This window comes from Astyanax mexicanus, chromosome 9, assembly GCF_023375975.1.
Source record: "Astyanax mexicanus isolate ESR-SI-001 chromosome 9, AstMex3_surface, whole genome shotgun sequence".
Lineage (NCBI taxonomy): Eukaryota > Metazoa > Chordata > Actinopteri > Characiformes > Acestrorhamphidae > Astyanax > Astyanax mexicanus.
The window spans coordinates 22,899,211-22,924,196 of record NC_064416.1 but is presented as its reverse complement, the minus strand read 5'-3'; the positions used below and the strand labels follow the sequence as shown (position 1 = coordinate 22,924,196).

The 24,986-nt window shown below is 40.1% G+C and overlaps 1 protein-coding gene across 3 annotated transcripts in view; it reads left to right on the top strand.

Moving 5' to 3' along the window:
- znf423 (zinc finger protein 423) overlaps positions 1-24,986 on the top strand; it is a 209,821-nt gene that overhangs the window by 42,192 nt on the left and 142,643 nt on the right. For all 3 annotated transcript variants that reach the window (XM_049483701.1, XM_049483700.1, XM_049483702.1), the window contains exon 3: positions 11,064-11,123. In XM_049483701.1, the coding sequence (XP_049339658.1) occupies positions 11,064-11,123 (60 nt within the window). The remainder of the gene's footprint in view (positions 1-11,063; positions 11,124-24,986) is intronic.

Sequence of the window (24,986 nt, the reverse complement as noted above, 5' to 3'; positions counted from 1 at the left end):
ATAGAATGCTTGGCTTTTGTGATTACAATGTAAATATAATAATAATAAGGCATCAGTTATGTCTGCTTACTTGATGGGTCAGCATTGTGCATGTGCATGATGTACAGTACTTTTTGTAATAGGATCTACTAATACATTGAGTTTAGATTGAATAGACACACATTCTTTTTTTCTTTTTTTTTTGTTTTTGGAAATGCACTAAATATTTGGCAACTGTAATATTTGTATGCAAATGGACAAATAATAATTTATACCAAACAATGACCTATTTATTGGAATGGAATGGAATGGATTGGATTGGATTGCGGCACTTTATTGGATTTTAGGACACAAATCGGGGCCCAAAATGTGTCAGAACGCTCCTTATAGCTGGAAGACAATGTGAAGGCTCTGCTCACTCAGAGTTTTCAGTCTGTCTGTCAACTCATTTAGTAATCCAGCTCAGAAAAACAGTCAGCTAGAAGCAAATAAACCCCTTCAATCCGGGGAAGACAAGCAGGATTACATACTTTTTACCTGGCTGTTAGCATTTCAATGTTAAACTGTCTATTAGCCATCATTGCTAAACTGCTCCAGTACAGTGGAGACCAACTGCTGTGTCTGCATCCCTCATTTCAAATTAAAAGCCCTCTGAGGGTTTTGTAATTGTGTGGGCTGCCTCTGCAAAATATATGTAGTAGAAAGTGCTTTGTTGGATTATAGTTTGATGATAGCTTTTCCTTTGAAAAGCAAGAAAAAAAATACATTTAGGCTATGTAATTTATGCAGTGAGAAAAAAGTGGCAAATAATTGAAAACCTTTTAGATACAAATTTTCATTTCAGCAAATTACTGCTTTTTTCTAAATACTTAGTAACTTATAAATAATACATATTATTAGGGATACATGATTACCCTCTATCAAACTGGACATTGCTTTAGGCTGTAAGTGCTAACTAGAAGGATGTTGGCTAATTACACTACAAAGATGTAAAATTGAAAGCTCAACATCTGCCCTCTAGTATGGAGGATATATGATTGTGTGTGCAGTGATTCTGCAGCCAAACAGTTTAATAACATAAGTACAGTGGATATATTTTGCAAGTTACCGCTGAAAGATAATCTTTAATTGCAGAGCTGATATGGATCATTGCTGATCAGAGGTGGCCATTTTGGATTTTTGAAATGGAGGCCCAGTGTCAGTTTCTCGGTTGCCTCCCGGCACTACCACGTTTGGCACCAGCTGCAGAGTGCATTAAGGAAAGCGAGGGTATCCAAGGTAACGTTTTAAAACATGCTGCAATCATTAGACCATGCGCCCCACTGTATTAAGTATTTACAAGCTGGTGCTGATGTCCAGAGGAAGCGGAGCTAGCATGTAGCTTTCACCACTGCCATTTATGGCACTTATGATGGATATAGTCTGACTGTACACTACTTAGGGCTTCATTACTGCTGGTTGGACAGTGAAATAGGTGATTAACGTGTTCACACTCTCTAGAGGACACACCTGCTGACTTGTCAAGCCATCTATCTCTGACCGGCAGTTGTCGTAAACATTTTATTGCATCAATGATCAGTGACTGCGATGATCATCAAAAATACATATGCTAGACTTGCTAGTGTTTTAAAGGTATAATCTTACCTCATTGTGTCCTTCAAGTTTTATTTTAAACACAGCTTATCTTGAAAAATAATGGTTATATCTTTAAAAATAATATATATATATATAATGATAGCTGTTTGTTATTATCTGTATGTAATATAATTCTGAAACATTAAAATAAAATGCATGCACAGTATAAGGCATTGTTTAACATATTGTGCAGAATAGCACTACGTGGTAGATTCATTTTTATTTTATCAAAATTTGTCATGTTAACCTTTTTGGACGATATATTGTCCCAGAAATTATTGCAATACACTATTTCTTTATATTTTAAGAACATTTAGTGCCACTAATATAATAATTCAACAGCATAATAATGCATTTAAAAATAATTTAAGAGTTTCAATCTTTTAATTAATGGAATTAGAATATAAAAAGTATTTTAAAAGCCTATAAAAAATGTTAACATTTAACTCAATTACATTAATAATGAGCAATGTTGAGGTCAGCAAAAATTATTTAGCTGTGTATACATATTGTATACGATAAGTTAGATTAACGTAATTAATGTGACAGGCCAAACTATACCTATTAACGTATTTTTTAATAGCTTTTCTGTCCTTTTTTGGCAAATATATATAGAAAATGGTGTTTGCTAAATATTTACACTCAAACTCAAGCTAACATTAGCAATGTTAGCTTAGTGTTTCCTGTTAAAAAAAAAAAAATGCAGTTCATACCAAATAGGATTTGATCCACCCTTTTAAATTTGATGGACTGCAACTAGGGTCAGTTAATCTGATTTTTAGCAGAACTGTTCCTTTAACAAATGCAAATTAACATCAGGAGAATTGATATAAGCTGCAGTGTTAAAGCCCCACTTTCTAGTAAACATTACACAATATGTCAGTCCTATCTTTAGATTGTTAATTATAGCTAATAAATGTCTCTCGCTGATTAGATGAATCTGGCCTTGGCCTGTCCGACCTCACCTGTGGCTCCGTCTCCATAGACGTCCATTCTTTTACTTTGTGTCTCCTCCGCTCTCTATCTCTCACTCGCTCCCTCTGGTCTGAGCCCATCCCCCCTCAAGCTGGCATCATAGTTCACATTAGCAGTGCTTTGTACACATGGGACATTGTGAGGAATAAATATGAGAAATATATAAATATATCTCCTCCGCTAATGAAGGAGAGCGATTCCCCACAGGAAGATGAGGAAAACGCTCTTATTAGAATAGCATTTTTTTTTTTATCTCTTTCTAATGATGTTTTTTTTTCTTCTCTTCATTTGTTTCCCTCTGTCTCTCTCTCTGAGCAGGGCTTCTTAGTTGCTTGCTGGAGATCATAGTGTGAGGTCTGGATATGCTCCGCAGAGTCTTTCTGTTCTTTTTCTCTTTTTTTTTGTAGAAGAAGGAGAGAAAGAGGCTTGCGATAGATAGCGAGCTTCCGCTTTGGGAGATATCTATAGTGCAGCACTTCACATCTGGATGGCCCATCCCTATAGCCCCACCTCTGTGCCTGTGTGTGCATATTAGCTTGAGGTCACTAAGCGAAATGTGATGGCCTGTTATTAATATGGCTTGATGAGGAAATCTGTACTTGGGGTAACTAAAGCATATTTAGATTTATGCTCTAAAATAGGAATGCACAATATGAGTGAAAAAATGTGTTGTGTGCAATAACCTTGTTGGATATCTTGATATTAGTATAAAATGCAATATTTTTTTTTTTATAGTTTTTAAGCTCCTCAATTTTTTTTTTTTCGGTGCTTGGCTTCACTCATTTTTCCCCAGACTAAGAAGTAGTTTGGAGTGTAAGCGTAGTTGTGGACCTATGCCTCACTCTGCCTCCAGCCTTGTTATGTCATGTGAATGTGATCACAGTTTGCAATGTGAATAGGTCCCTCTGTTGCAGCACACGGGTAATGCAGAATGAGTTTGCTGTTTTTTACAGTGTTATTGCAGCTCTATTAATGTGCGATGTGTTTAACATGAAAACGTATATTGCGATAATGATAAAAATATCATTTATCATACAGCCCTAGGCCCACAGTATAAATACTGGCTTGAATATTATCAGTCTGTTCATAGAGACGACAGTGAATCTTAAGTGCTTTTTTGTGTGTGTGTGTGTGTGTGTGTGTGTGTGTGTGTGTGTGTGTGTGTGCGTGCTGGTGCACGTCTCGCTTGGCCCGGAGTCCAGTGTTAGCAGTGTGTAGGAGGCCTGGGTCTGCTTGTGCCGCTGGCTGCATTGTTTTTAGTCAGGGAGGTGGGCCCAACTGTGTGGTGCTGGTGTGTAGCCTGCAGGTGAACAGAGCCGTGAGAGTGTGTGTGTGTATGTGTGTGTGTGTGTGTGTGTGTGTGTGTGTGTGTGCGTGTGTGCGTGAGATGCAGGGCATTTGTCTAGTGTAACCCCCTACCTCCTCCACACTCCCACTCTCTCCCTCTCTCTCTCTGCCTGACTACACTCCAATATCCCTCTTCTAATGAAGCGGTAAATGGGGGATGAGTGGCGCTCTGATTGGGGGTAATTTAGCGTTTTTCTCTTCCACTAGGAAGATGTGTCTTCCGGAATTTAGCGTCCAGCTTGTTAGACAAGATTTAGGCTGAAGTGACTTTCAGGGGAGAGTAGAATACTTCAGCTGAATTAGACAGTGTGTTTCGGGGATCGGTCCGCTTGGATGTGTTGCACTGACTAACGGAAATCACCAATGCCAATCTGTGAGTAAGTACAAGTCCACAGAATGTTTGTGGTGATTATCTCCACAATATCAGCTATATTTTAAAATTAGAGGTGGGAAACATGGCAAGGACATTTTTGTGCTATCTAAAGACAGTTTCCTGATATACAGTATGCATTGCAATACTTTAATGCAGTTTCTTGGTGTTTGAACACAAAAAGCCGCTATTATCATAACCCTTCCCATTACATTAAGTGGAGTTATGCGTTAACAGAATTTTTAAGGAGAGAAACATGCCTTATGCCCCACTTCTTCCTCCCAATTTAACATCCTGTAAATCCAGTCCCTACCTTGTTCACATACCTACACCATGTTCACACCAAATCTCAGCTTCTCAGAGGTGGGTCTTGCACAAAGCAGAGGTCACCTGAACTCTAAGCCCTCCCTTATGGTGTTCTATCATGTTATTATATGCAGACGTAATGGTCTGGACTCCTAAAACATCCTGTGTTATCGTTTAGGTTCTACCAGCTTGTTCTAAATCATGCAGCATGTTCATCATAAATTAACATAGCCTTTTCTGCAGCCTGATATCTGATTATTCTGCAGCCTGTCAAAAAGGAGCCTTACAGAAATCTGGAAATGTTTTGCAATACTGTCAAAAATACAATGTTCAAATGGGCACTCTTTTTTGCAATGTAATTACAACACAGTCCATACCGTACCAAGTTATTTCCGATACACAGCTCAAGATAAATAATAAAAAAAATTAACATAAATGCTAAATTAAAATAGCGTAGTATTTAGTATTTAAATACAAGCATGATTTTATTCAATACATATAAACTACAAATACAAACATCCCTTTGTTTATAATTCCTGGAAATCATTAGTTCTCATCTGTTGGCCTACAAGGCCCTGAGGGTTTCCCAGTGCTAAATGTTTTGAGTGTCATGTTGTGCCATGAGCTGAGTGTACTGTTGCATGCATACAAGTCGTTGCTTTTGTTTTTATGTGCCAGACAGACAAATACAAAGTAATATGTATTGGAATGTGATCTCTAATAAATATAGAAATGCTGTTGCTTTGTTGAGTGGAATATCTCTGCTGCTCTTTATTTCAGAGGCTGTCTACTGTGCAGTTCTGTGCTATGCTTTTGTGTTTGCTGGCGTTCTGAACAACCTCTGATGTTCTAAAATTGTTTCTGTACATATTTGAGGCATTAGTTCCTTAAGGGATTTACTGGATCCATTAAAAGTATAGCAATATTATTGGAAAATTATATATTTTGAAGTATTATGCATCTCTAATATATACTAACAGTGTTTAAGTACAATATGATAATATTGAGAGAAGAGTGTGTTTGTGTGTATTTTTAACATTTGGGCTATTGTAGCCTAGTTTTGCAGCAGTAGCTGTGTGTGTGTATGTGTGTATGTCTTTGTGTGTGTATCCCACAGTCCAAGATTTTACAGACTAAAGGGAGCATACCACAAAGCCGGGGGGAGGCAGGCCCAACCCAGCACAGCAGAGAACAAGAGAGCGAGATCTAACCAGAAAAGCCAGCATGGTGCCTTTCCCGAAAAATAGTACAGCAAGGCGTCTGAGCAGCCAAGCCAGGCCAGCAGAGGAGTTAGAGAAATATGGACTGTGATGTTTTCTGGGAGTATTGTATGAACATCACTTACTGGCGTGCTCGCACACACTGCATTTACAGCAGCGTGCAGCCACAAACGCCAAATGACCTGTGAATCCAGAACATAGCGCTGCCATCAGCAACAGAACAGAGTCTGAATATTTTATTTGTGAAGTACAGGATGTACAGGGAGCTGTCTGGGTGCAGCAGGTGTCAACATGGACTCACTAATGGTTCCATTATATTATTCCGGTTTGTTTATACAGTTCCATGCACAAGTTTGGACTCACTGGTTCAGATTGTGCTTTGATCATTTTCTAATTGAAACAAATCATCTACGAGAAATAATCGGCCATGTTCCTTAGAAATCAACTCAATAACAGTGACATGCAAATGTTTAGAAATCCATTTGTAACAATAATTATTTTATCTACTTATCAAACAATATATGGACATAAATAGACATAATTGCATGTACTGCAGATCTGTGATTATGTTTCAGTCAGGGGACTGTAAAAAAAAAACTTTAATCTCTTGAGGTAGTCCATTCTGCGTTACAACGATTACCCTGCAGGAGAATCTTTCGTCATCTTTTGCTTTCTTTATTACGGTTGGTAAGATGTTTGCATCCAGATTTTGCTGGGTTTAATTTAATCTAACCTTAAATCTAAGTGAAATGTTTTCACAAACCTAAAGCTTGATCCAACCACCCCCATGCTTAACAGTTGGATTTTTGAATTTTTGCAAAGTGGAATGCAAGTTCTAGCACCATCACTGATTATACAATTTACTCCTCATAATTACACTGACTGTATCACAGCCATGGCACCCATATACAACTCTGGAAAAAAAATTAAGAGGCCATTTCAGTTTCTGAATCAGTTTCTCTGATTTTGCTATTTATAGATATATGTTTGGGTAAAATATTTTGTTTTTTCTATAAACTACAGACAACATTTCTTCCAAATTCCAAATAAAAATATTGTAATTTAGAGCATTTATTTGCAGAACATGAGAAATGGCTGAAATAACAAAAAAATGACTTCAAATAATGCAAAGATTGTTCATATTCATATAATTCATATTCATAAAGTTTTAAGAGTTCAGAAATGAATATTTGGTGCAATAACCCTGGTTTTTAATCACAGTTTTCATGCACCTTGGCATGTTCTCCTCCACAAGTCTTACACACTGCTTTTGGATAACTTCATCATCCATCTTCCTTTTGATTGTATTCCAGAGGTTTTCAATTTGGTAAAATCAAAGAAACTCATCATTTTTAAGTGTTGTCTTGTTTTTTTTTTTTCCAGAGCTGTATGTATGTTGTTCTCGTATGATCAGCACAGAGATTTTGAAAATTGTGCTTATTTGCACATAAAAAAAATGAGAAAGAATGGAAAAAGCAAAGTTTAGGAGGAAAAGGAAGAAAGGTGTGATGCACAGGGAAGAGTTTAAATGAGGGTAGCAGGAGTCGGGGGCTGGTGTGTGCTGCTTCGAGGAGGCAAGGCCCGCTGTTATTTTTGGGCAGAAACAGCCTGGCGTCCGGTGCTTGCGATGGCCAGCAGCCCTTTCAGAGCAAACACACAGAAACCTGTTAGCATTGGCTCTGCTGTGGAATATGAAGCTGGAGGAGGTGCTGGAGCCAAGTTCACACTGACCGCCCCGCTGAGTGCAGACTGGGAGACATCATTACACCAAGGAGCCCAGAACACACACTCTCTACACCCTGTGTGTGTGTGAGGGAGAGAGAGAGGCCTGGTGTCTGTGTGTAATTAAGGCTCTGATAATGTGGAAGGAATGTGGTACGGCTGGCAGTGAGACAGTGCCGTTTACCCCACCCCCACCTTCACCCCCACTTCAAAATCAGAGCAGGAAGTGGTTTAAGTGTCTACAGTGTTGTCCAGCGCCAGCAGGAGCCTATCTGACCACAACTTCCTTTACCCTTTAACCAAAGCTGAAAAGCAGAGTCTTTTCTTTCTGTCCTCTGTCTTTACCATTATTATTTCAAGAAAAATGGAAGCATCTTCTCCATCACTCTCTGTATTTCTTTCTCATTTCAATTTAGTTAAAAGGGTCTTAATATGTTTCAGTTAGTGTTTTAGAATTAACAACAGTTATTAACAATATTACAAGTTATAGCACCTGTAAAGTTGACAGTATATCACTGTCTTAATGCAGCAGTCCTTAAGATATTTTCTTTTAAATTGCCCATAATTGTGATGATATCACGATACTGTGATCTTGGGATTGTACATATATCGCGAGACAGTTCTCTATGATACTTTGCATAATCTTTGTAACTAAAGAGTATAAAATACTCTTAAATAAGCATATATTTATTGGTTTTAGTTTCAAATAATTTAACAATCAGTATTCTTCACTGTCAGTTAAGCCTATTTTTTTTAATTAACAGATGATAGATTGATAAAGCAGTAATTTCAACATCAATATGATACAATGCAATCAAAACAATACAATATATAGCAATATCGATATATTGTTCCACCCCTAGTGGGCAGTAAAGGGTACATAGTCTCAAACAAATGTATTTTCTTATGTTTTTGCGTGATAACAATCAAGCACTTAACTTCTTGAGTAGTTTAGTCTCTCTGTATTTCTCTCTTTCCTTTCCATTTGTCTTTCTCCTCCCCTCTCTCCCTCTTTTTTTTACTGTTATTAAAAAGCTGTGAATGTACGCCGTGTCACAGGCAGGGGGTTGTGTATATTAATTTTAACATAGGACAACCTTTTTTGGAGGTTCAATAAAGGGGCGTCAAAAGTCAATATCTCTCACTGTCTCTGTCTTTCTATCTCTCTCTCTTTCTTTCGTTTGCTCTCTTTTTCCTCTGCCTCTTTCATACAAGCCCCTCTTTAACTCTAATCTTCCCTTCTAGTAGCTAGTTTGATCTCTTAATGAGTATCTTCACCCCATGTGAAGCTCATTAGTGATAGTCATCTCCTCTGCTCTTGCCCGTAATCCTCAAAGAAGTGGACGTCGTCCTCGGAGTTTGTGTGCTGAAGCACAGATTTTTGCTTCAGTGTTCTGGTTGCGCTAGTGTAGAAATGGCTTCAGCATTAAGCCTGCTGTTAATGGTTTAACCCTTAAACTGCAGGCCTGTTGCGTTTAGTTGTTAATCAGAAGAGGTTTGGATTCAGTTGTGATTATCTGTAATTTAACCGTGACTGCTAGTAGACTGGTGTTTTGAGTAAGGCAGTGTATTGGCAATAACCTAGCGATACAATGTGTATCACAAAACAGGGTTACGATTTGATGTGCGGCTATATATTGCGATACTGTAGGCAAAACGACACATTTTCATTTAGGAAAGAAAATCTTATAATATTGAAACACTCCCTCATATACATCATATTTGAGTTTACTGTTCATCCAGTCATAACAGTATGATCTGAAAACTGATATAGCAGTACATTTGGTTTAAAATATATTTGGATGTAAGCCATTTATTTAAAATTAATTCTATCTTTTTAAAAATTAATACAGTATTCCAAAACAGAATATCTTGGTATTTCGATATATCAATATTTCCCTATACCCCCTGTTTTAAATAACAGGCCTGTATATGGTACTAATACAAAAAAGTGCACTGAGTTATGACCTGTTTTCCTTTCTAAGCTGCGTATACATACGTCTTCGTACATATGTGTTTTGGTAAGTGTGAAGTGCTGAGAGGCTGTAGGGGGTTTTCAGGAGGGGAGGGGGTGCGAGCTGTAGTGCTCATTGTGTCCTGAGCACTGCCGTATCCTGTTTGTGTGCCAGTGGGGCTTCCTTCCCCCTGCTATGCCCAGGAAAGCCTTCATCATCACATTCCTCCTCTCCTCTCATCTCCCCGCCGCTCTTACCTGTTTTTTGCACCTCCGAAATTAGTACAGAGGGGGAAACAAAGGGAAAAAAACACACCCCCACACAGCCACAGATACACACACATACACGTAGGCACTCAATAAAGCCTTTGATGTACATCCAGCAATCAGATTTAACACATGATAGATGCATTATACGGCATCATTAACATGGTGCTTTGCTGAAAACAATGCTGTTCAACAGTGCGTGTGGAAATATGCGCTGCTTCAGTTACAAACACCTTATAATAAAATGTGCGGCTCAGCTACAAATAGGCTTGGGTGTTGTTTGAAATTCGCCAATTTCCCATACTATGTGACGGCTTCTTGAAGCAGTTCTGATTTTGGAGCTATTCTAAAACGGATCTTTTTAAATGAAAGAAACTGCAAGGAAGTTGAGTTATGTCTAAAGATAGGTGATGATTAAATAATGGAAAGTCACAACTGGTGTAAAAATTAAAATGTTATGTGTTTTTATCCAATTTTGGTACAGAATAAAATGTGCAGTGAAGCTTTGAAGCTAAATGTGCAAATAAAATATATAAGAAAAAAATAATCAGAGAAGTTCCTTAAAAGCCCTTATCATCTTAAACATAAAGGAGCTACTAATGTTTTTTGAACAATACTGATTTACATAATCTTCCCCTTTTCTCTATTATAAACATAGCTTTGGTTCTTATGGATTCGAAACTAAACTATTACAGGTTGTTCCAGGAACAAGAATTCAGTATTTGTCTGCAGATCTTAAAAAAAAAAACTAGAAATTTCTGCTCAGCAGTGTTGCTGTGATAAAGGTATTGGTTGGTAAGGTGTTGCTATGGTGCCATCATTCTTTCAGTTGGTTTGTGTGACCTTTTCTCTTCTGAACATTCCTTTATTTATTCTTGTTGGGAAACATTACAAAAAAATCAAAAGCGTAAAACTACACTATGCTTTCTACAATTTTTTTTGCCTGTAATTTTTTTTTGATTTGTGACCTAAAAAATACCTATAGAGATCTTTGTTTTTTAGATAATAAGCTTGCAGACAAATTTAAATAATCTTTTTATGGGAGTGTTTTGGCCACAATAGCTCCAGATGCTTCGGGTTATTTGACGTGGAGGGATGATGTTTGCAGACTCTTATTTTTTAATGGTTTCTTAACGATTCTCGATTTATTTGAGATATGAATGTGCATTTTTTTGTTATTCAGCATATCTGAGGTGCTTTGGAAATGTGTCATATGATTGGGCTTTATTTAATTCAAATATGTTTATCTAATGTCTAAAATCTCTCTTTCTCTTTCTTTCTGGTTTAGCGGTGGAAGAGGCAGATTCAGCTGAATTCACAGGTAGCTGGGACTCCACTACTGCAGCAGGTATGCCCACCCCCTGTGCACTACACACACACACACACACAACTAGCATGGTCCCATCCAACCATCTTCCACACACACACACACACACACAACACCTTCAATATGTTTCTTCAGTGACTCCACTGCTCTTCCATCGGACTCCCCTCAGCAGCTCAATCTCTAATATCAATTCCACATGGCCTGTAGCCCCTTGCTCCGAGGGAGGGAGCAACAGAGAGAGAGAGAGATGGAGAGCTAAGTGGAGAGAGAAAAAGAGTGCGAGAGTAAGTGAGGAAGGGAGATTTTCATAAGGCACAAGAGGACAGTGGCCAGGTGCACGATGCAGCGGAGGCTTCCTGTCTGAAGGCTTTTTCGCGGGGAGTTTGGAGTTCGGACGTATACGTTGATGACTTATGAGTTCCTCTGCACTTGGCTCGCCTCGCAGGCAGTGAGCAATCCTCTTGGCAAAGTCTCAGCAGCCTGATTTGAATTGTGCCTCTGTCTGAAGCTGCACATGTTACTTTTCTATCTTTATCCCCACGACAAAATGGAACGCTTTCAAAACACACTGCAGTGTTTTCTGCTGCAGTTTGGATCGTGCTGACAGCGTGTCACTGTATATATTCTTTTTAGGAGTCCCATGAGCCCATGCCTGCTCTTACAGAGCAATGTATAGGGTCAGCCAGAGCTTTTATAACACTCTTATTTCACTGTATAAGTTATATAAGTTATTGTGTGTTTTATATCATATACTGTGTATTCAGTTATTTCTTCTACTGCAATATACTTGTGAGGAGAAGCATATGCTCATGAGAGCCTGCTCATGTGGACTGCTAGTAGTTGTTGAACCAGCTAATCAGATTGACCAGTTGACTTATGTCTATGTTGTGCTCACAAAATAAGTACTTATATTCTTTCATAACATTTCCTTTACGGCTATAGCTTAATAGAACATTTTATGATTTTTTTTGTGGTTTTTATTCTCTTTCTGGTCACTATCTGTGAGGAGATGTTAGAAGAGGTGTATTCTCTCCTCGTCTGCATGGATTTCCCCTCGTATTTCCAGTTTCCTCCCACCGGTTTTCCCAAAACACATGGTAGATGAGTTTGCTAAGCTAAATTGCTTAGCATCACCCTGACTGGCACCCTGTCCAGGGGTTTTCCTGCCTGGGGGGATTCCAGACCTGCCGCAACCCAGACCAGGAAGAATTTGTAAAGATGGATTGGGTGGCTGGATAAATGGATTTGTTATATATGCATTATTGTATTTAGATGGTGGTTGACAAACACACCAGTGCATCAAATTCAATATTTTTTTGTGTTTCTCTTATTATTATCTTTGCTATACTATTGCACAGTTCCAGAAACTCATCTTCTACCTCTTGCCATGTCTAACTGGGGAATTTGTGTGTGCATTTTATGCTTGTCTTCTGTAATTGGTGGAATTGTGCGACCAATGGAAAGTTTGGCTTACTACATTGGAAGGCTGCATTTGAATAAAGTCATTATACAACTCTACAATACTGTAATCAGATCCTGAGTGTTAATTGGTCAGTTTCAAGTCAAGTCAAGTAGTTTTATTGTCAATGCTGCATATGACATACAGGACATACATAGAATTGAAATTACGTTACTCTCCTTCCCAATTTTACAGCAAGTACAGATAATGGATAATAAAGAAAAAGGGGAGACACTATGTGTACAATACAGCAGCAGGGACACAAATAGACATACATGAGACAAAAACAAGGTGCAGTAGTGGTGGGGGTGAAATAGATATATAAATAGAAATAAAAAGAAATAAAAATATAATCTAAATGAGTGGGAGACACTATATGTACAATACAACAAAAACACAATAGACATTTGTGAGACAGAAGATAATAGTGCAATATTAATGGTGATTAAGATCAAGTGACAATATAAATAGAACCCGTATAACAGTAGTGCAAATGTTGTATCTAGCTTAAGGCTGGTAAAGTTCTTAAAGTTCCCAGTTCTTGGGGAATTAAAGTGTGTATGACAGTGCAGCGTAACAGTAGTGCAGGTATTGGGTGTGTAGTGCAGGTCCTTTTACAAAAGTTACAGTACTGTGTGTGTTCTAGTGCAGAGTTTCAGTACTGTGTTGGTGGGAGGGTGTGGGGTCAGGATTGGGATGGGGGGTAGAGCAGGAAGAGAGTTCAGCATCCTCACAGCCTGATGGATGGGGCTGTCTCGCAGTCTGCTGGTCCTAGACCCGAGACTCCGCAGTTTCACACAAAACATAGATGAACACACAAATCCACCAATCACAGGTCAGAGGCAGATGGTGGACATTGTAACTAAAATATCCCTAAATGATTCAATATTGAATCAAATAGAATCAAATTGGAACTTTGTTTTCCCAAATCAATTCGATCCTGATTCACAGTGTTTATACTCAGTCCTAATGAACCATGAGTCGGTTAACTTGGCCTTAGGACAAAACTAGCAGGACATGAGTACACCCTGATCACAGGTTCTACACTGAAGACCCCCACAGCATTTAGGCTAAAGACCACCACAGCAACTAGACATTTTAGACTTCTATTATCTATTATCTCTAGAACTACAGTGTTGAAGGCAGAGGCTATGTTATTGTTGCATCATGATTACAAGGTTAACTTCATTCAGCAGCATTGATTGGTATTCTGTATTCGAAAACCCACCCAGACCAAAAACATGGTGTTTTTAAAGTCGAGGAGAGAGTGTGTTTTCTGAGATGCAGTGGTTGTGTGTGTGTGTGTGTGTGTGAGATGGTGAGCTCAGCAGGGAGAGGAGAGTAGGAAAGAGAGGCCCGTGGGGGTGGGAGGATGACGTGGGGCCTCTCCTAAGCGACCCTGAGGGAGTGCTGGGGGGGGGGTGCTGACTGTGGTCCTGGGTGGCTGCAAAGTGCTGCGTGTGTGAGATCCAGCAGGAAGGGGAGTCCCTAGGCTCTTGCAAAACCACCCCTTCCTACCCTCCACTCTTCCTCTCTGCCTTCTCTTCCTCCTCCTCCTCTTTCTGTTTCTCTCTTTCTTCAGCTTGTTTTTGTCCCCATAGCTCTGAAATTCAAAGTTAAGTTCAGAGTTTTTATCACTGTTGTTTTTGTAAGTGCCTCACATATCTCACAAGTATGAGATAAATCTGTGTGTGTGTGTGTTTAAATGCCATTGTTTCCAAGCTGCTTGCTTTTGGTTGGCTGCTGCAGCACCACCACAGCAGTCCAGCATGGTGGTGTAACTTTTCTAAGTGACTCCTCAATGTGGTTCAATGTCTAATGTTTTTTACTAAGAAAGAGAGGGGGAACAGAGAAGGGTAGATTGAAAAGGGATACACCTAAATGAAAAAAATGCAGGTTTGTAGTATCTTCTTTCTTTCTTTCTTTCTTTCTTTCTTTCTTTCTTTCTTTCTTTCTTTCTTTCTTTCTTTCTTCTTTTCTCACCATTGCATACATGTATAAAACACTAAACATTTTTAACATCAGAGGAGACATACCAGTGAAGCACAATATGATTTAAAATAAATTAATCATTGTTTGGTATCAATTTTTTACTCTTTTCACGTATTCTGCCGAACACTGAAAGTATTTTTTTTGCTATATTTGGCTCTGCGTTTTTGATTGTTGAGTATTCAGTTCAGCCCTAATATTAAACTAGCTAACGATGATGGCAATAGTAACTTTATATCACTATTGCCAATAAAACAACATTGGCAATAGTGATATAAGGCCCATCGCACACTGGTGCCAGGCATTGTGTTACAGCACGCAGGTGCTCAAAGCACCAAACAGTATTTTGACAGTACTTAAAGCCATATTGAGAGCACAGAAAGCCATAGTAGATTACATGTGGTAAACAAACAAATGATAGTTGCCTCCTCTAACATTGCTGTCCTGGCCCTGTACATCTATTATCTTTCAGCTGGAAAACAGACAGTTTGTTTAGAGGTAGTAAACAAAGTAAAAGTATGTATTTTTGAGTATATTATAAAAATATTTTTGAACTTGGCGTTTATTGGCACCCCCTCCTGCCAATCTATGTTATGTAGCAGTGCTAGCAGGGGAATGTGGGCCTGATGCCGCTGCTGCTGCAAAAAGCCTAGAATCTTGCTTACTGTCTTGCAATATACCATTGTATCAAATCGTAACTCCTGTATCGTTATCTGGATCACATTAGGGGTATTCTGTTGCTCTTTCCGCTATAGGCCTTCCACATGCACACTGACGTTCACCATCTCCTCGAGTTCCACATCCGTGCTCTCCTCACTCGATTCCCTCATCTTCCTGCTTCTTTCTCTCTCCCTTGGTCCCTCTCTTTCTCTCTCTCTCTCTTTCTCTTTCTGTTTCTCCTTTCCCTTCCCCCGCTCGTGTTCCCGCTCTCCTGTGTTTGTTTGTGCTGCTGTGCCGGGGCTCAGGGGGGCCGCTCGCCATTTCTTATTTAAAAAGATAAAAAAACCTTCCTTCCCTTTATTCCCTGGGAGATGATGTCGACAAGGACACTGGCAGGCTTTTCCTGGTATTAAATTCAGTTCTCGCTCAACCCCCCCACCTCCCCGTGCCCCCCCTTTTCCCTCTCTCTCTCTCTTTCTGCTCTCTGGAAAATGTGTGTTGAGTTTGGAAAGAGCAGTGGTGGGGTGACTAGCGTATAGGGTGAGGGTGGGGGGGTTAGCGGCCCTGCTGTCCCGCTCTGTTTCCTCCAGCACCCCCACCTTCCCCTTTGCACGCCACCCCCTGCCTGCGTGCCCCAGAGGACCTGTGTGAGGCCCCTTTGGCCTGTCCCGCTGGTGGAGAGGACCGGAGGTGCACCCCCCTCCTCACCCCCCTTCCTCGCCCACTCTAACACACTATCTCTCTCTCTCTCTCTCTCTCTCTCTCTCTTTCTCTCTTTCTCTCTCTGTGCTCCCTGAGACAGAAAAACAACCGTCCCTCCCAGGCCCAGAGGGGAAGAGAAGGGAAGGAGAAAAAGCAGAAAGCGAGCCAGGTCTGACACTAGAGACTCTGCGTGAGAGAGAGAGAGAGAGAGAGAGAGAGAGAGAAAGAAAATGAGTGTGTGTGTGTGTTTGAGAGAGACAGAGAGAGAGAGTGAGTGCGTGTGTGTGTGTTTGAGAGAGAGAGAGAGAGAGAGAGAGATGGCCTGACAGTTGTCTTTTTGTTTTAAAGAAATAGCAGGGGTTAATGGTGCCATCACTGTTAAAAGTTGGACATTTAAAAGTTGCGCGCGCGCACACACACACACATGCAGACATGAAAACAATAGCTTAAGACGCTCTACTTTGCTCTGTCAACAAACAACAAATGATTCACAAATCTTCTTTGACATGCAGTACAGTAGAAGACCCGTGCACACACACAAACACACATACACAAGCACCCTGTCCGTGCGTGTCCCCGACTATGATTCATGGTGGAAAAAGGCAGCTCATATCCCCATGTGGAGGCCAGTAGGGGCTGTAATGGATCTGAATTGAATTATTTTATTCACTTCCTCCCTCTCCTATTGGCTGGCTCGGCAGGGCGCCTGGCGCGCCAATCGGAGCCCCGGGTTTTCGCCTGCCTCTCCCTCACTGGGCGAGTCGGGGTGACCTCACTCCTCATTGTGGCTCTTGGATCACCTGTGTATTGGAATGGAAGAATGGAAGCTATGGGGCCGGAGTTTTATTTGGCAGCGGGGGGCGCTGAGCTGGGCCTATTTATGACCTCCTTAATGGCTCATTTTGTCAAGCCCAGCGCATATTACACTGTTGCTGCTCCACCGTAGGAAAGGATGTGGGAAAGAAAAGCTCTGTGTTAAGTGTCTTTGTTTGTGTAAGTGTGTGGACAAGTGCTTGAACAATATATTGGTAGGCACGCAATATTATCTGATATTAAGGTTCTGCTACTATATTGATATTTACACAGCAATAAAGCTTATTGGTGGCTTGTTTAACTGATGTGCTCTGGTTTATGCTCATGTATTGTCACCTACATTCTTTGTATTGTTTAACAGTGTATAACATGAAACCCGTAGATGTGAATACCTTTAGTCTTCTTGAGTCTGGACATTTGGATATCTTTGTTTGAACAGAACTGAGAGACGCAGACGCACATTTATTACTACGTAAAATGTCCAATGTTAGATTCATGTGCATCACTTCAGCTGCAGATGCATCAAATCTGGTTAGAGAAGTTTTTGGAGGAGCCTGTCTTATTCAAACCTCAGGCATCTGTGCACTGCACTGTGCAACTTCTTAAAGGGTGTCCACAGATATTTGTACATACAGTTAAAATTTAAGGTTATAGATTTATATCATCATATATTTAACTAAGTATCACAATATCAGCTACAAAGTATTCATATCTGTGTAGCCCTGCAGTGTGTGCATGCACACGCGTGTGCTTTTCTCTGGAGTGCGAGCTGAGCCTGAGCCAGCCGTGCACCCGGGGAAGCAGCACTCTGTTTTCAGTCCTCGGTCTGGAAGAGAGGAGCGAGGGAAGCGAAGGAGAGAGAGAGCAAGAATGAGAGAGGGGAAGAAAAAGAAGGAAAGGAGGAGGAATGATGACCCTCCGCTTTGCTACACTAGGGCCTGCTCCCAGTGATGCAGTGGACAGTTTAGAAAAGAGGACACAGGCAAGAGCTCCATCTCTCTTTCTCTCTCTCTCTCTTTTTTTTGCTCTCTCTCACTCTCTCTCTCTCATTTATCTCCCTTTTTTTCTCTCCATCTCCTTGTATGAACCTCTGGAGGTCCATAATATATTTTTAATTTCCCCAAGGCAGCGACAGGAAAACAGTTCTAATGTGTGAAGGGGAGGTGTGTGTGTGTGTGTATGTGTATGTGTGAGTGTGTGTCTGTTCATATGTTCATATCTGTGTGTGGATATGTGTGCCGTTTGAGTGTGTGTAGATCTGTCATGATTAATCAATCACACTAAGTTACTTCTCAAACCTTCTTGAAGGAGTGAAACAGCAGCGATTGGGTTGCCAGAAGTATTTGGACGCTTTTACATTTTTTTATTCAGTTTTTCAGTCCATTTTTTTCTGGTTTTGGCCTTTGCAGAGCCTCATAAATCATCAATTGTCAAAATATTCAGCTTTCTCAGCGATCACCGATAAAAGCGATGGTGCCAGCTGCACTTGTGTACCTCCCAAAGCCCTGGCCTGAAACAGGTGATGGCATTGGTGAGCAGCTGCCGAGGTTGTGCGCTTGTTGTGGATGCGCATGTGTGTGATTTCTAATTCCCTTCCTTCCATGACGCTCTCTTTCATCATCCCCCTCTCTCCCTCGCTCCCTGTCTCTCTGGGTGTGCGGGCATTGGGTGCTGTGTGTCTCTCTCTCCCTCTCTTCCTCTCTGTCTCTCGCTCTCTGGGGGGTGTTGGGCTGGTACAGTGTGGCTGGCGGGCTGGGGGTTGGGAGAAGGGTCCCTGGAGGGCCGCGTTGTATTGTGGAAACATAGCAAACGAAGGCCAGTAGAGCCAGAGTGAGGCCTGCTTTAAATAGGTCCCTGTGTTTACTGTGTTAGGGCCTGCTCTCCCCAGAGAGAGCGCGTACACACACACTCACTCACATACACTCTTCCTGCACCTGCTCAAGCACTGGGCCATCAGGGGCCCCCCGTCCCATCTCTCTCCGGCATGTACCCGATGCAAATATATCTGCACAGGGCCCTGTCCCGTTCCGAGTTTAACACTGAAATCAGGCCTGTTTTCTCTTCAGAGGGGTATTACACAAAAACGCAGTCATATTGCCCTACTTAATTTAGTTTGTGTGGCTTATTCTGATTAGATAGTAGTGAGTACAGTAAATATAGGACTGCTGTGTCAAAGCCGCACTATCATGCTGAGTGAGAGTGGCCTGCTTATTAATGTAGTCTATATAAACTGGCTTAAGGCCATTTTATGCTTCTGCACTAAATATGTATCATAGGGCGTTTTCACACCTGCAGTTAGTTTTTTATGTTACATAGCATTTAGCAGATGCATTTATTCAAAGCGACTTACAAGTAATGATGTACATTTAGCAATAGAGGGCATAGACGTTAGGGGTGTTAAGTCCTCTTTAGGGAGAATAAGTCCTCTTTGAAGAGCTCTGTCTTGAGAAGTTCCTTAAACATAGCGAGGGAGGCTCCTGCTCTGGTATTGGAACGTAGTTTGTTCCACCATAGGGGAACTATGTTTGAGAACAGTCTGGATTGCTTTACAGTTTCTCTGGTACAAATCAATTGATAACTGGTCTAAAACATGTATTTGTTTGCTTGGAGCATTTTCTCCCTCAGTTTGGTTTGTTTTCACACAGGCAAAAACCAAAATGCGCCCCAACAAACTGTGCATTGTCACTTTTGATTATATATGAAAATAACTGTAGCTAGAAGGCCCTGTGTTTGAGAGCGGCATGTATATTTGTGCAGGCACAGTGTTTTCAATGGATTGTGCAGTACAGATGTCCGCATAGACGTTAACAAAGTTGTGTGACTGCGAGCAGTGAACGCCACACATTCACCGTTAGGTTAGCATGGAGCAGCAGCAGAGACAGCAGTTTATGCCAAACATGAGGAGTTCTAACTCAGACAACACAGTTTTTCCACTTCTCCACAGCTCCACAGCCCATGCCTGCATGGCAGTAGGTACGGTTCCAATACGTTCATGTTTTTCTGCTTCAGAGAGTCTTATTCTTTTGGCAATGTACACATTTTTCATCTGGGACTAGGCAAGCTGTGTTTGTGTGCACATATACAGTATAAAAACACATTTGAGTCTGCAATGGTAGCTGAATGCATTTATCAAAAGGCGTGTCCACAAACATTTGGACATTACTAGACCACTGCATCTCATAAACACACCAGCCTGATGTTAGGTAGATGCTTTGACCCAGTCATATAACCATCACAAATTAGGATCTTGTCAAAGTCACTCAGATTCTTACATTTTTCTGCTTCCAAAAATGTATTTACACACAACTATGTTTACACTAACAGCAGTCGTCCATACTAAAAGAATCTTAAAACATAAGGTAAAGGACAGAGAGAGAAAGGTAGATGCTCCTTTCTTTATATCTGACTCTGTTAACAGCCAGGAGAGAGCCTTCCCTAGATTTCAGGGACAGGATGTGTAATAGATTCAGACAGGTAGGTTCTGTTTAAGTGATGAGATCAGACATCCCTAATCGAGCACAGAGCGGCGCTGCCATCTGACTTATGTCCTCGAGGAAGAGGGGAACTCTTCGGTACTGTAGCTCGCTAACACAAGCTTAGCTCAGCTGATACGTTTTAGACTTGGCTGTTGAGCACTTTCTCTCTCTCTCTCTCTCTCTCTCTCTCTCTCTCTGTGTATGTGTTTCTGTGTGTGTGTGTGTGTGTGTGTGTGTGTGTGTGTGTGTGTGTGTGTGTGTGAGAGACTTGAAAGGTAGCCTTGTACTGTAGGTGTTTTTATAGAGGGAAAAAAATAGCAGTAATGTTCAAGTTGGAAGTGATATTTTTCCAGTGCAGAGCATATGTCTGTGTGTATGTGTGAGAAAGTGTAAATGTGTGCACATATATGTGTCATATCTCTAAAGGGTAAGAGCCTGTGTGTGTGTGTGTGAGAGAGAGAGAGAGAGAGAGAGAGAGAGAGAGAGAGAGAGAGAGAGAGAGAGAGAGAGAGAGAGAGAGAGAGAGAGAGAGAAGAGAGAAAGAGAGAAATGGAGCACTTGCACTCCAGCTCTGTAAAGCTGCAGTGGGTCCTGCTCTGATGTTTGACATCATACTTGGATTTCCCCTCTTTACACTTTGACATGCGTCTCACACACACACACACACACACACACACACACTAAAGCATGCCCATCAATGCTTAATAAGGGTGTAACAATTTTTATACGGGATCACATACACCCCCTTTGGTTTCAGGTTCTTTGATGTTGATGTTATTTCCGTTTTGAATTATTTAAAAATAAGGATATAGTGCTATAAATAGTTTTGGCTAATATGTAATATTTTGATGTATATATCCTGTAGCAATATGAATCTGATGCTAATACATAATGCATTCATGAAAATGTAGGAATTTACATCTACTTGGATTTGCATTACAAAGTATATTGATGTTGCAAAGCATAGGATATATCCACATCATTCCAACTTCTGTTTGTTCTGTCTGATTATGTGATACAGGATTATATGCATTTTTTTGACTGGCCATACAGTTTTCAAGTAGCAACAGATTTTTATTTTCCTCAGTTATTGTATGTTTTAATATATATGTTTTTGCTCAATTCCCATGTTGCAATGATATATAAATAGCTCGGGAAACACACAGCCAACCACATAAGGCACCACAGAAACCACATGACAACACTCTGGCATACCATAACAATGGGCAAGCAACCATCTAGCAACATCTATAGCAGCAACCATAGCAACACTATATGTATAACATCCTGGTGTATTATAGCAACAAACTTAGCAAAAACTGTTTAAATATCAATTAATGTGAAACCAAATCTGCCCAGTGCTATACCATTCTCATCCACATATTAAACACATGCTATTATAGGGTAGGGCTGAACAATAACTTAATATTAATATATGACATTCTGGTGTTCATTACAGAAGGCATTACATTTGGCTTTTATAATGTATATATTGATATATATATATTGTCTATATTGATATTGTAACTATATTTTATTGAGCAAAATTAGAAAAGGTATTGTGATATGAACCATTATCACTCAGACCTATTATAAGTTAGGAAAAGAGGCTTTTATAAGGTGGTTCTTATAAATTTTTATTTCGTATTTTTCTGAGCTATATTATCTGTGTAGTATACTCTGCAATTAGAGCTTAACAGAATCCACATTTATTTACTTAAATATCTAATCAAATCGTATGAAATCTGAGTCTCAGAACTGAAAATCGTATCGAATGTGAAAATATAAAATGTATATAAATACATCCTACAGTTTTCTGTCTCTTGATACCTAAACACCGACATCGCCTTGCTGAGTGCTGGAATGTGTGTTTATTTCTGTTCTGAATGTGCTGCATGTTTGCCCATTACACTACAACTTTACTTCGGCTCGGATACCAGCTTACTCGTTCCCGTTGTGACGTTTCTCCTGTCGTTTGTCTTTTTTTGATTTTTTTTTTTTTTTTTTACCAGGGTTTTTCTTTGCCGTCCCTCCCCTTGGTACAGTGGATGCCTCGCGGTGTCCGTAAAGCCCAGCGTCACTCCGACGCTAATTATTTTCCCTCTCTCACGATGGAGGCAGTGCTGCACTGTAAAAAAAAAAAAAAAAAAAAAAAAAAAGAAAGAAGGAGAGGGGGGGAAAAACATATCAACCTAACGAGGGGTAATTAGCAGGTCCCTGCAAGGCGGGGCTGTGCTCAGCTACACGACTGCTCTGTGGATTCTACTAATTCACTTCTCCTCATCTAATTACCCCACACAAACATGGCTGTTTGTCTTCCCTCAGAGAGAGAGAGAAGGAGAGAGAGGGAGAGGTGGAGGGTGTGGTGGGGGATAGCAGTGATATCTAAGCGATTACCCCCTCCCAAACACATACATACTGAGCCTGACCTGAGGCTTATTTCTATGTAAAACTAATATGACTTTATGTAATAAAGAGACATAAAGGGATTACTAGCACTGCATTAGGGCTGTTAGTACAGTACTGTGTGCTCTATTAGGGATTATCCTAGATAGTCCTAATCATACGGCATGTCATCATCTTCATCAAACAATTAACATATAAGGAGCATCTATGGTCATAGAATCAACAACTCAACAACAGTGTGGTAAATAATAGCCAGTGCCAAAACTCATGGGGTATCTTAGGACTCCAAGGCTATGTTCACATTACAAGCCATATTGCTGAAATCTGATTTTTTGCTCAGATTGGATTTTGACAGTTCACATTCACAAACGTAAGTAACCTGTATCTGTGTGTTATGTGAACAAATTTTGTACCTAAAACGCCTCACATGCGCACATTGATATGTGTATAAACATCGAGCAAACAGCTCGTCTAAGGTACATGCTCCGGTCGAGGAGGAGAAAAAAGGCCAGGCAGTTTGCTTTTGCTGTTTTTGCAGCTGTAGCTGCACAGCTGCACCAAGAGATTTAAGGCTACATATGTATGTGAAATCTGATTTGAAAAAAAATAATTTGGCACCTTCACACCTCCATGAAAAGATCAGACCTGAGCCACATTGAGAAAAAAAATCAGATTTGAGTCACTTAAACCAGGTAATGTGAACGTACCCCAAAAGACCAAGAGTCTTGTGTTACCTCAGGGTGTGGCTTGAAACACCCACACCTGTGTAAGTTGTGAGATGTTATCTTGTGAGTAAGGTTAAATATTGGCTAGCATGCTTTTGGCAAGGCGATGTGAATTAACACTAAGGCCTGACATAGAGGGTGTTAGTTGGAGGGGATGTTCTGCAGTCTAAAACAGTTTGTTGTACTGTCATATCCTGTAATACTTAGACATTTAAACAAGATACAGTATTTATTTTGAGCACAGAAGTTTATAAGAATAAACAAAAAAGTACATTACATACAGTTTAGCATTATAAATTATGAATGTGTTTTGTATTGAGCCGTATGTCAGGGGCTTGCGGGAGTGTTTGCCTGTGGATAAGTTGTAGCTGTATGAATGATGTTATTATATGCTTTCTTCAAGTGCAATATAATCATTTTAGGCATTGCCAGAGTTGAGCTGTATGAAACTGCCTCTGACACAGTGTGACCCTGAGCTTGTACACTAATATCCAGCAGCACTGTTGTTCAGACTCTGCAGTGAACAGCAGTTTATACTGGCAATTTGACGCGCTTCTACTTTGTCAAGTAAAAGGTAAATAAGTGTACACACAGAAGTGACTCCTAAATCTGAGTAGAAGATGTGGCTAAGTAGTGTAGAGTGGCTTACTGCATTATGTATGATAATATTACTGGTTATATTATAATAATATAGTTTATTATAGTTTATTATAGTGTTTTGCTATAATTGTACATGATGCAGAGATTCAGATTGAGAACCACATTCAAAATTCATGCAAGAGGCCTTACATGCATATAGTGTTTACTATACTATTTTACTGAGCAAATAAACATTTGCTGTCCAATAAGGATTTTTTTTTTCTTTTCAGTTTTTTTTACAGGGGCTTAAAACATTTGCGCAAAACTTTATGTATATTGTTGCTGTCTAGAATAATTCTTGTATTGCCTTCCAAATTAGCAACTTTAAAAGAGAAGAAAAAACTTTTTTCCCCCAAGATATTTTGGAGCATTCATTCGTCCATTCATCATAATATATAGAAAAAATTACAATGGACAGCTGCAAGATATGAGACAATATGCAAAAAAAATTACATCCAGGTTTCAAAATAGACATTTTAATATGTGCAAATATCCAATCTTATACATAAACATTTATAAAATACTCCAATGTGCCATTTGTCATGTAACAGGAACAAAAATCATATCCCATGACTTGATTGCTACAGAACCCTGCGCTGACCATTTGAAATTAAAATGTGGGGCTTCTGCTTTGAACGTGGATGTGTTTCTGCCAGAGTCACTTATCTGTTCACATGGAAAATTCAAGCCACACACTACCGTTCACGATCGTTACCACCTACTTCCCTGAGCTGTCCACTGTGGGTGGTAATGCTTTCTGTTATCGAGGAAAGTTAAATGCCTGCACAACGACAAATGCCTGCTTCTGGCACACACTATAAGGCCCCACTTAAACTCTCAAACTCACTAAATCATGTTGCCTTGGTATGAGCACACTGGTCAGAGCTCAGCCGCACTCACAAGATAACACCTCACAACTTATACAGTTGCGGGTGTCCACAAATCCTTCCCTGAGAGAAAACTTTTGTCATCAGTTGCATGACATTTGAAAAGCCAGTGTTAAGGACAGATGCAG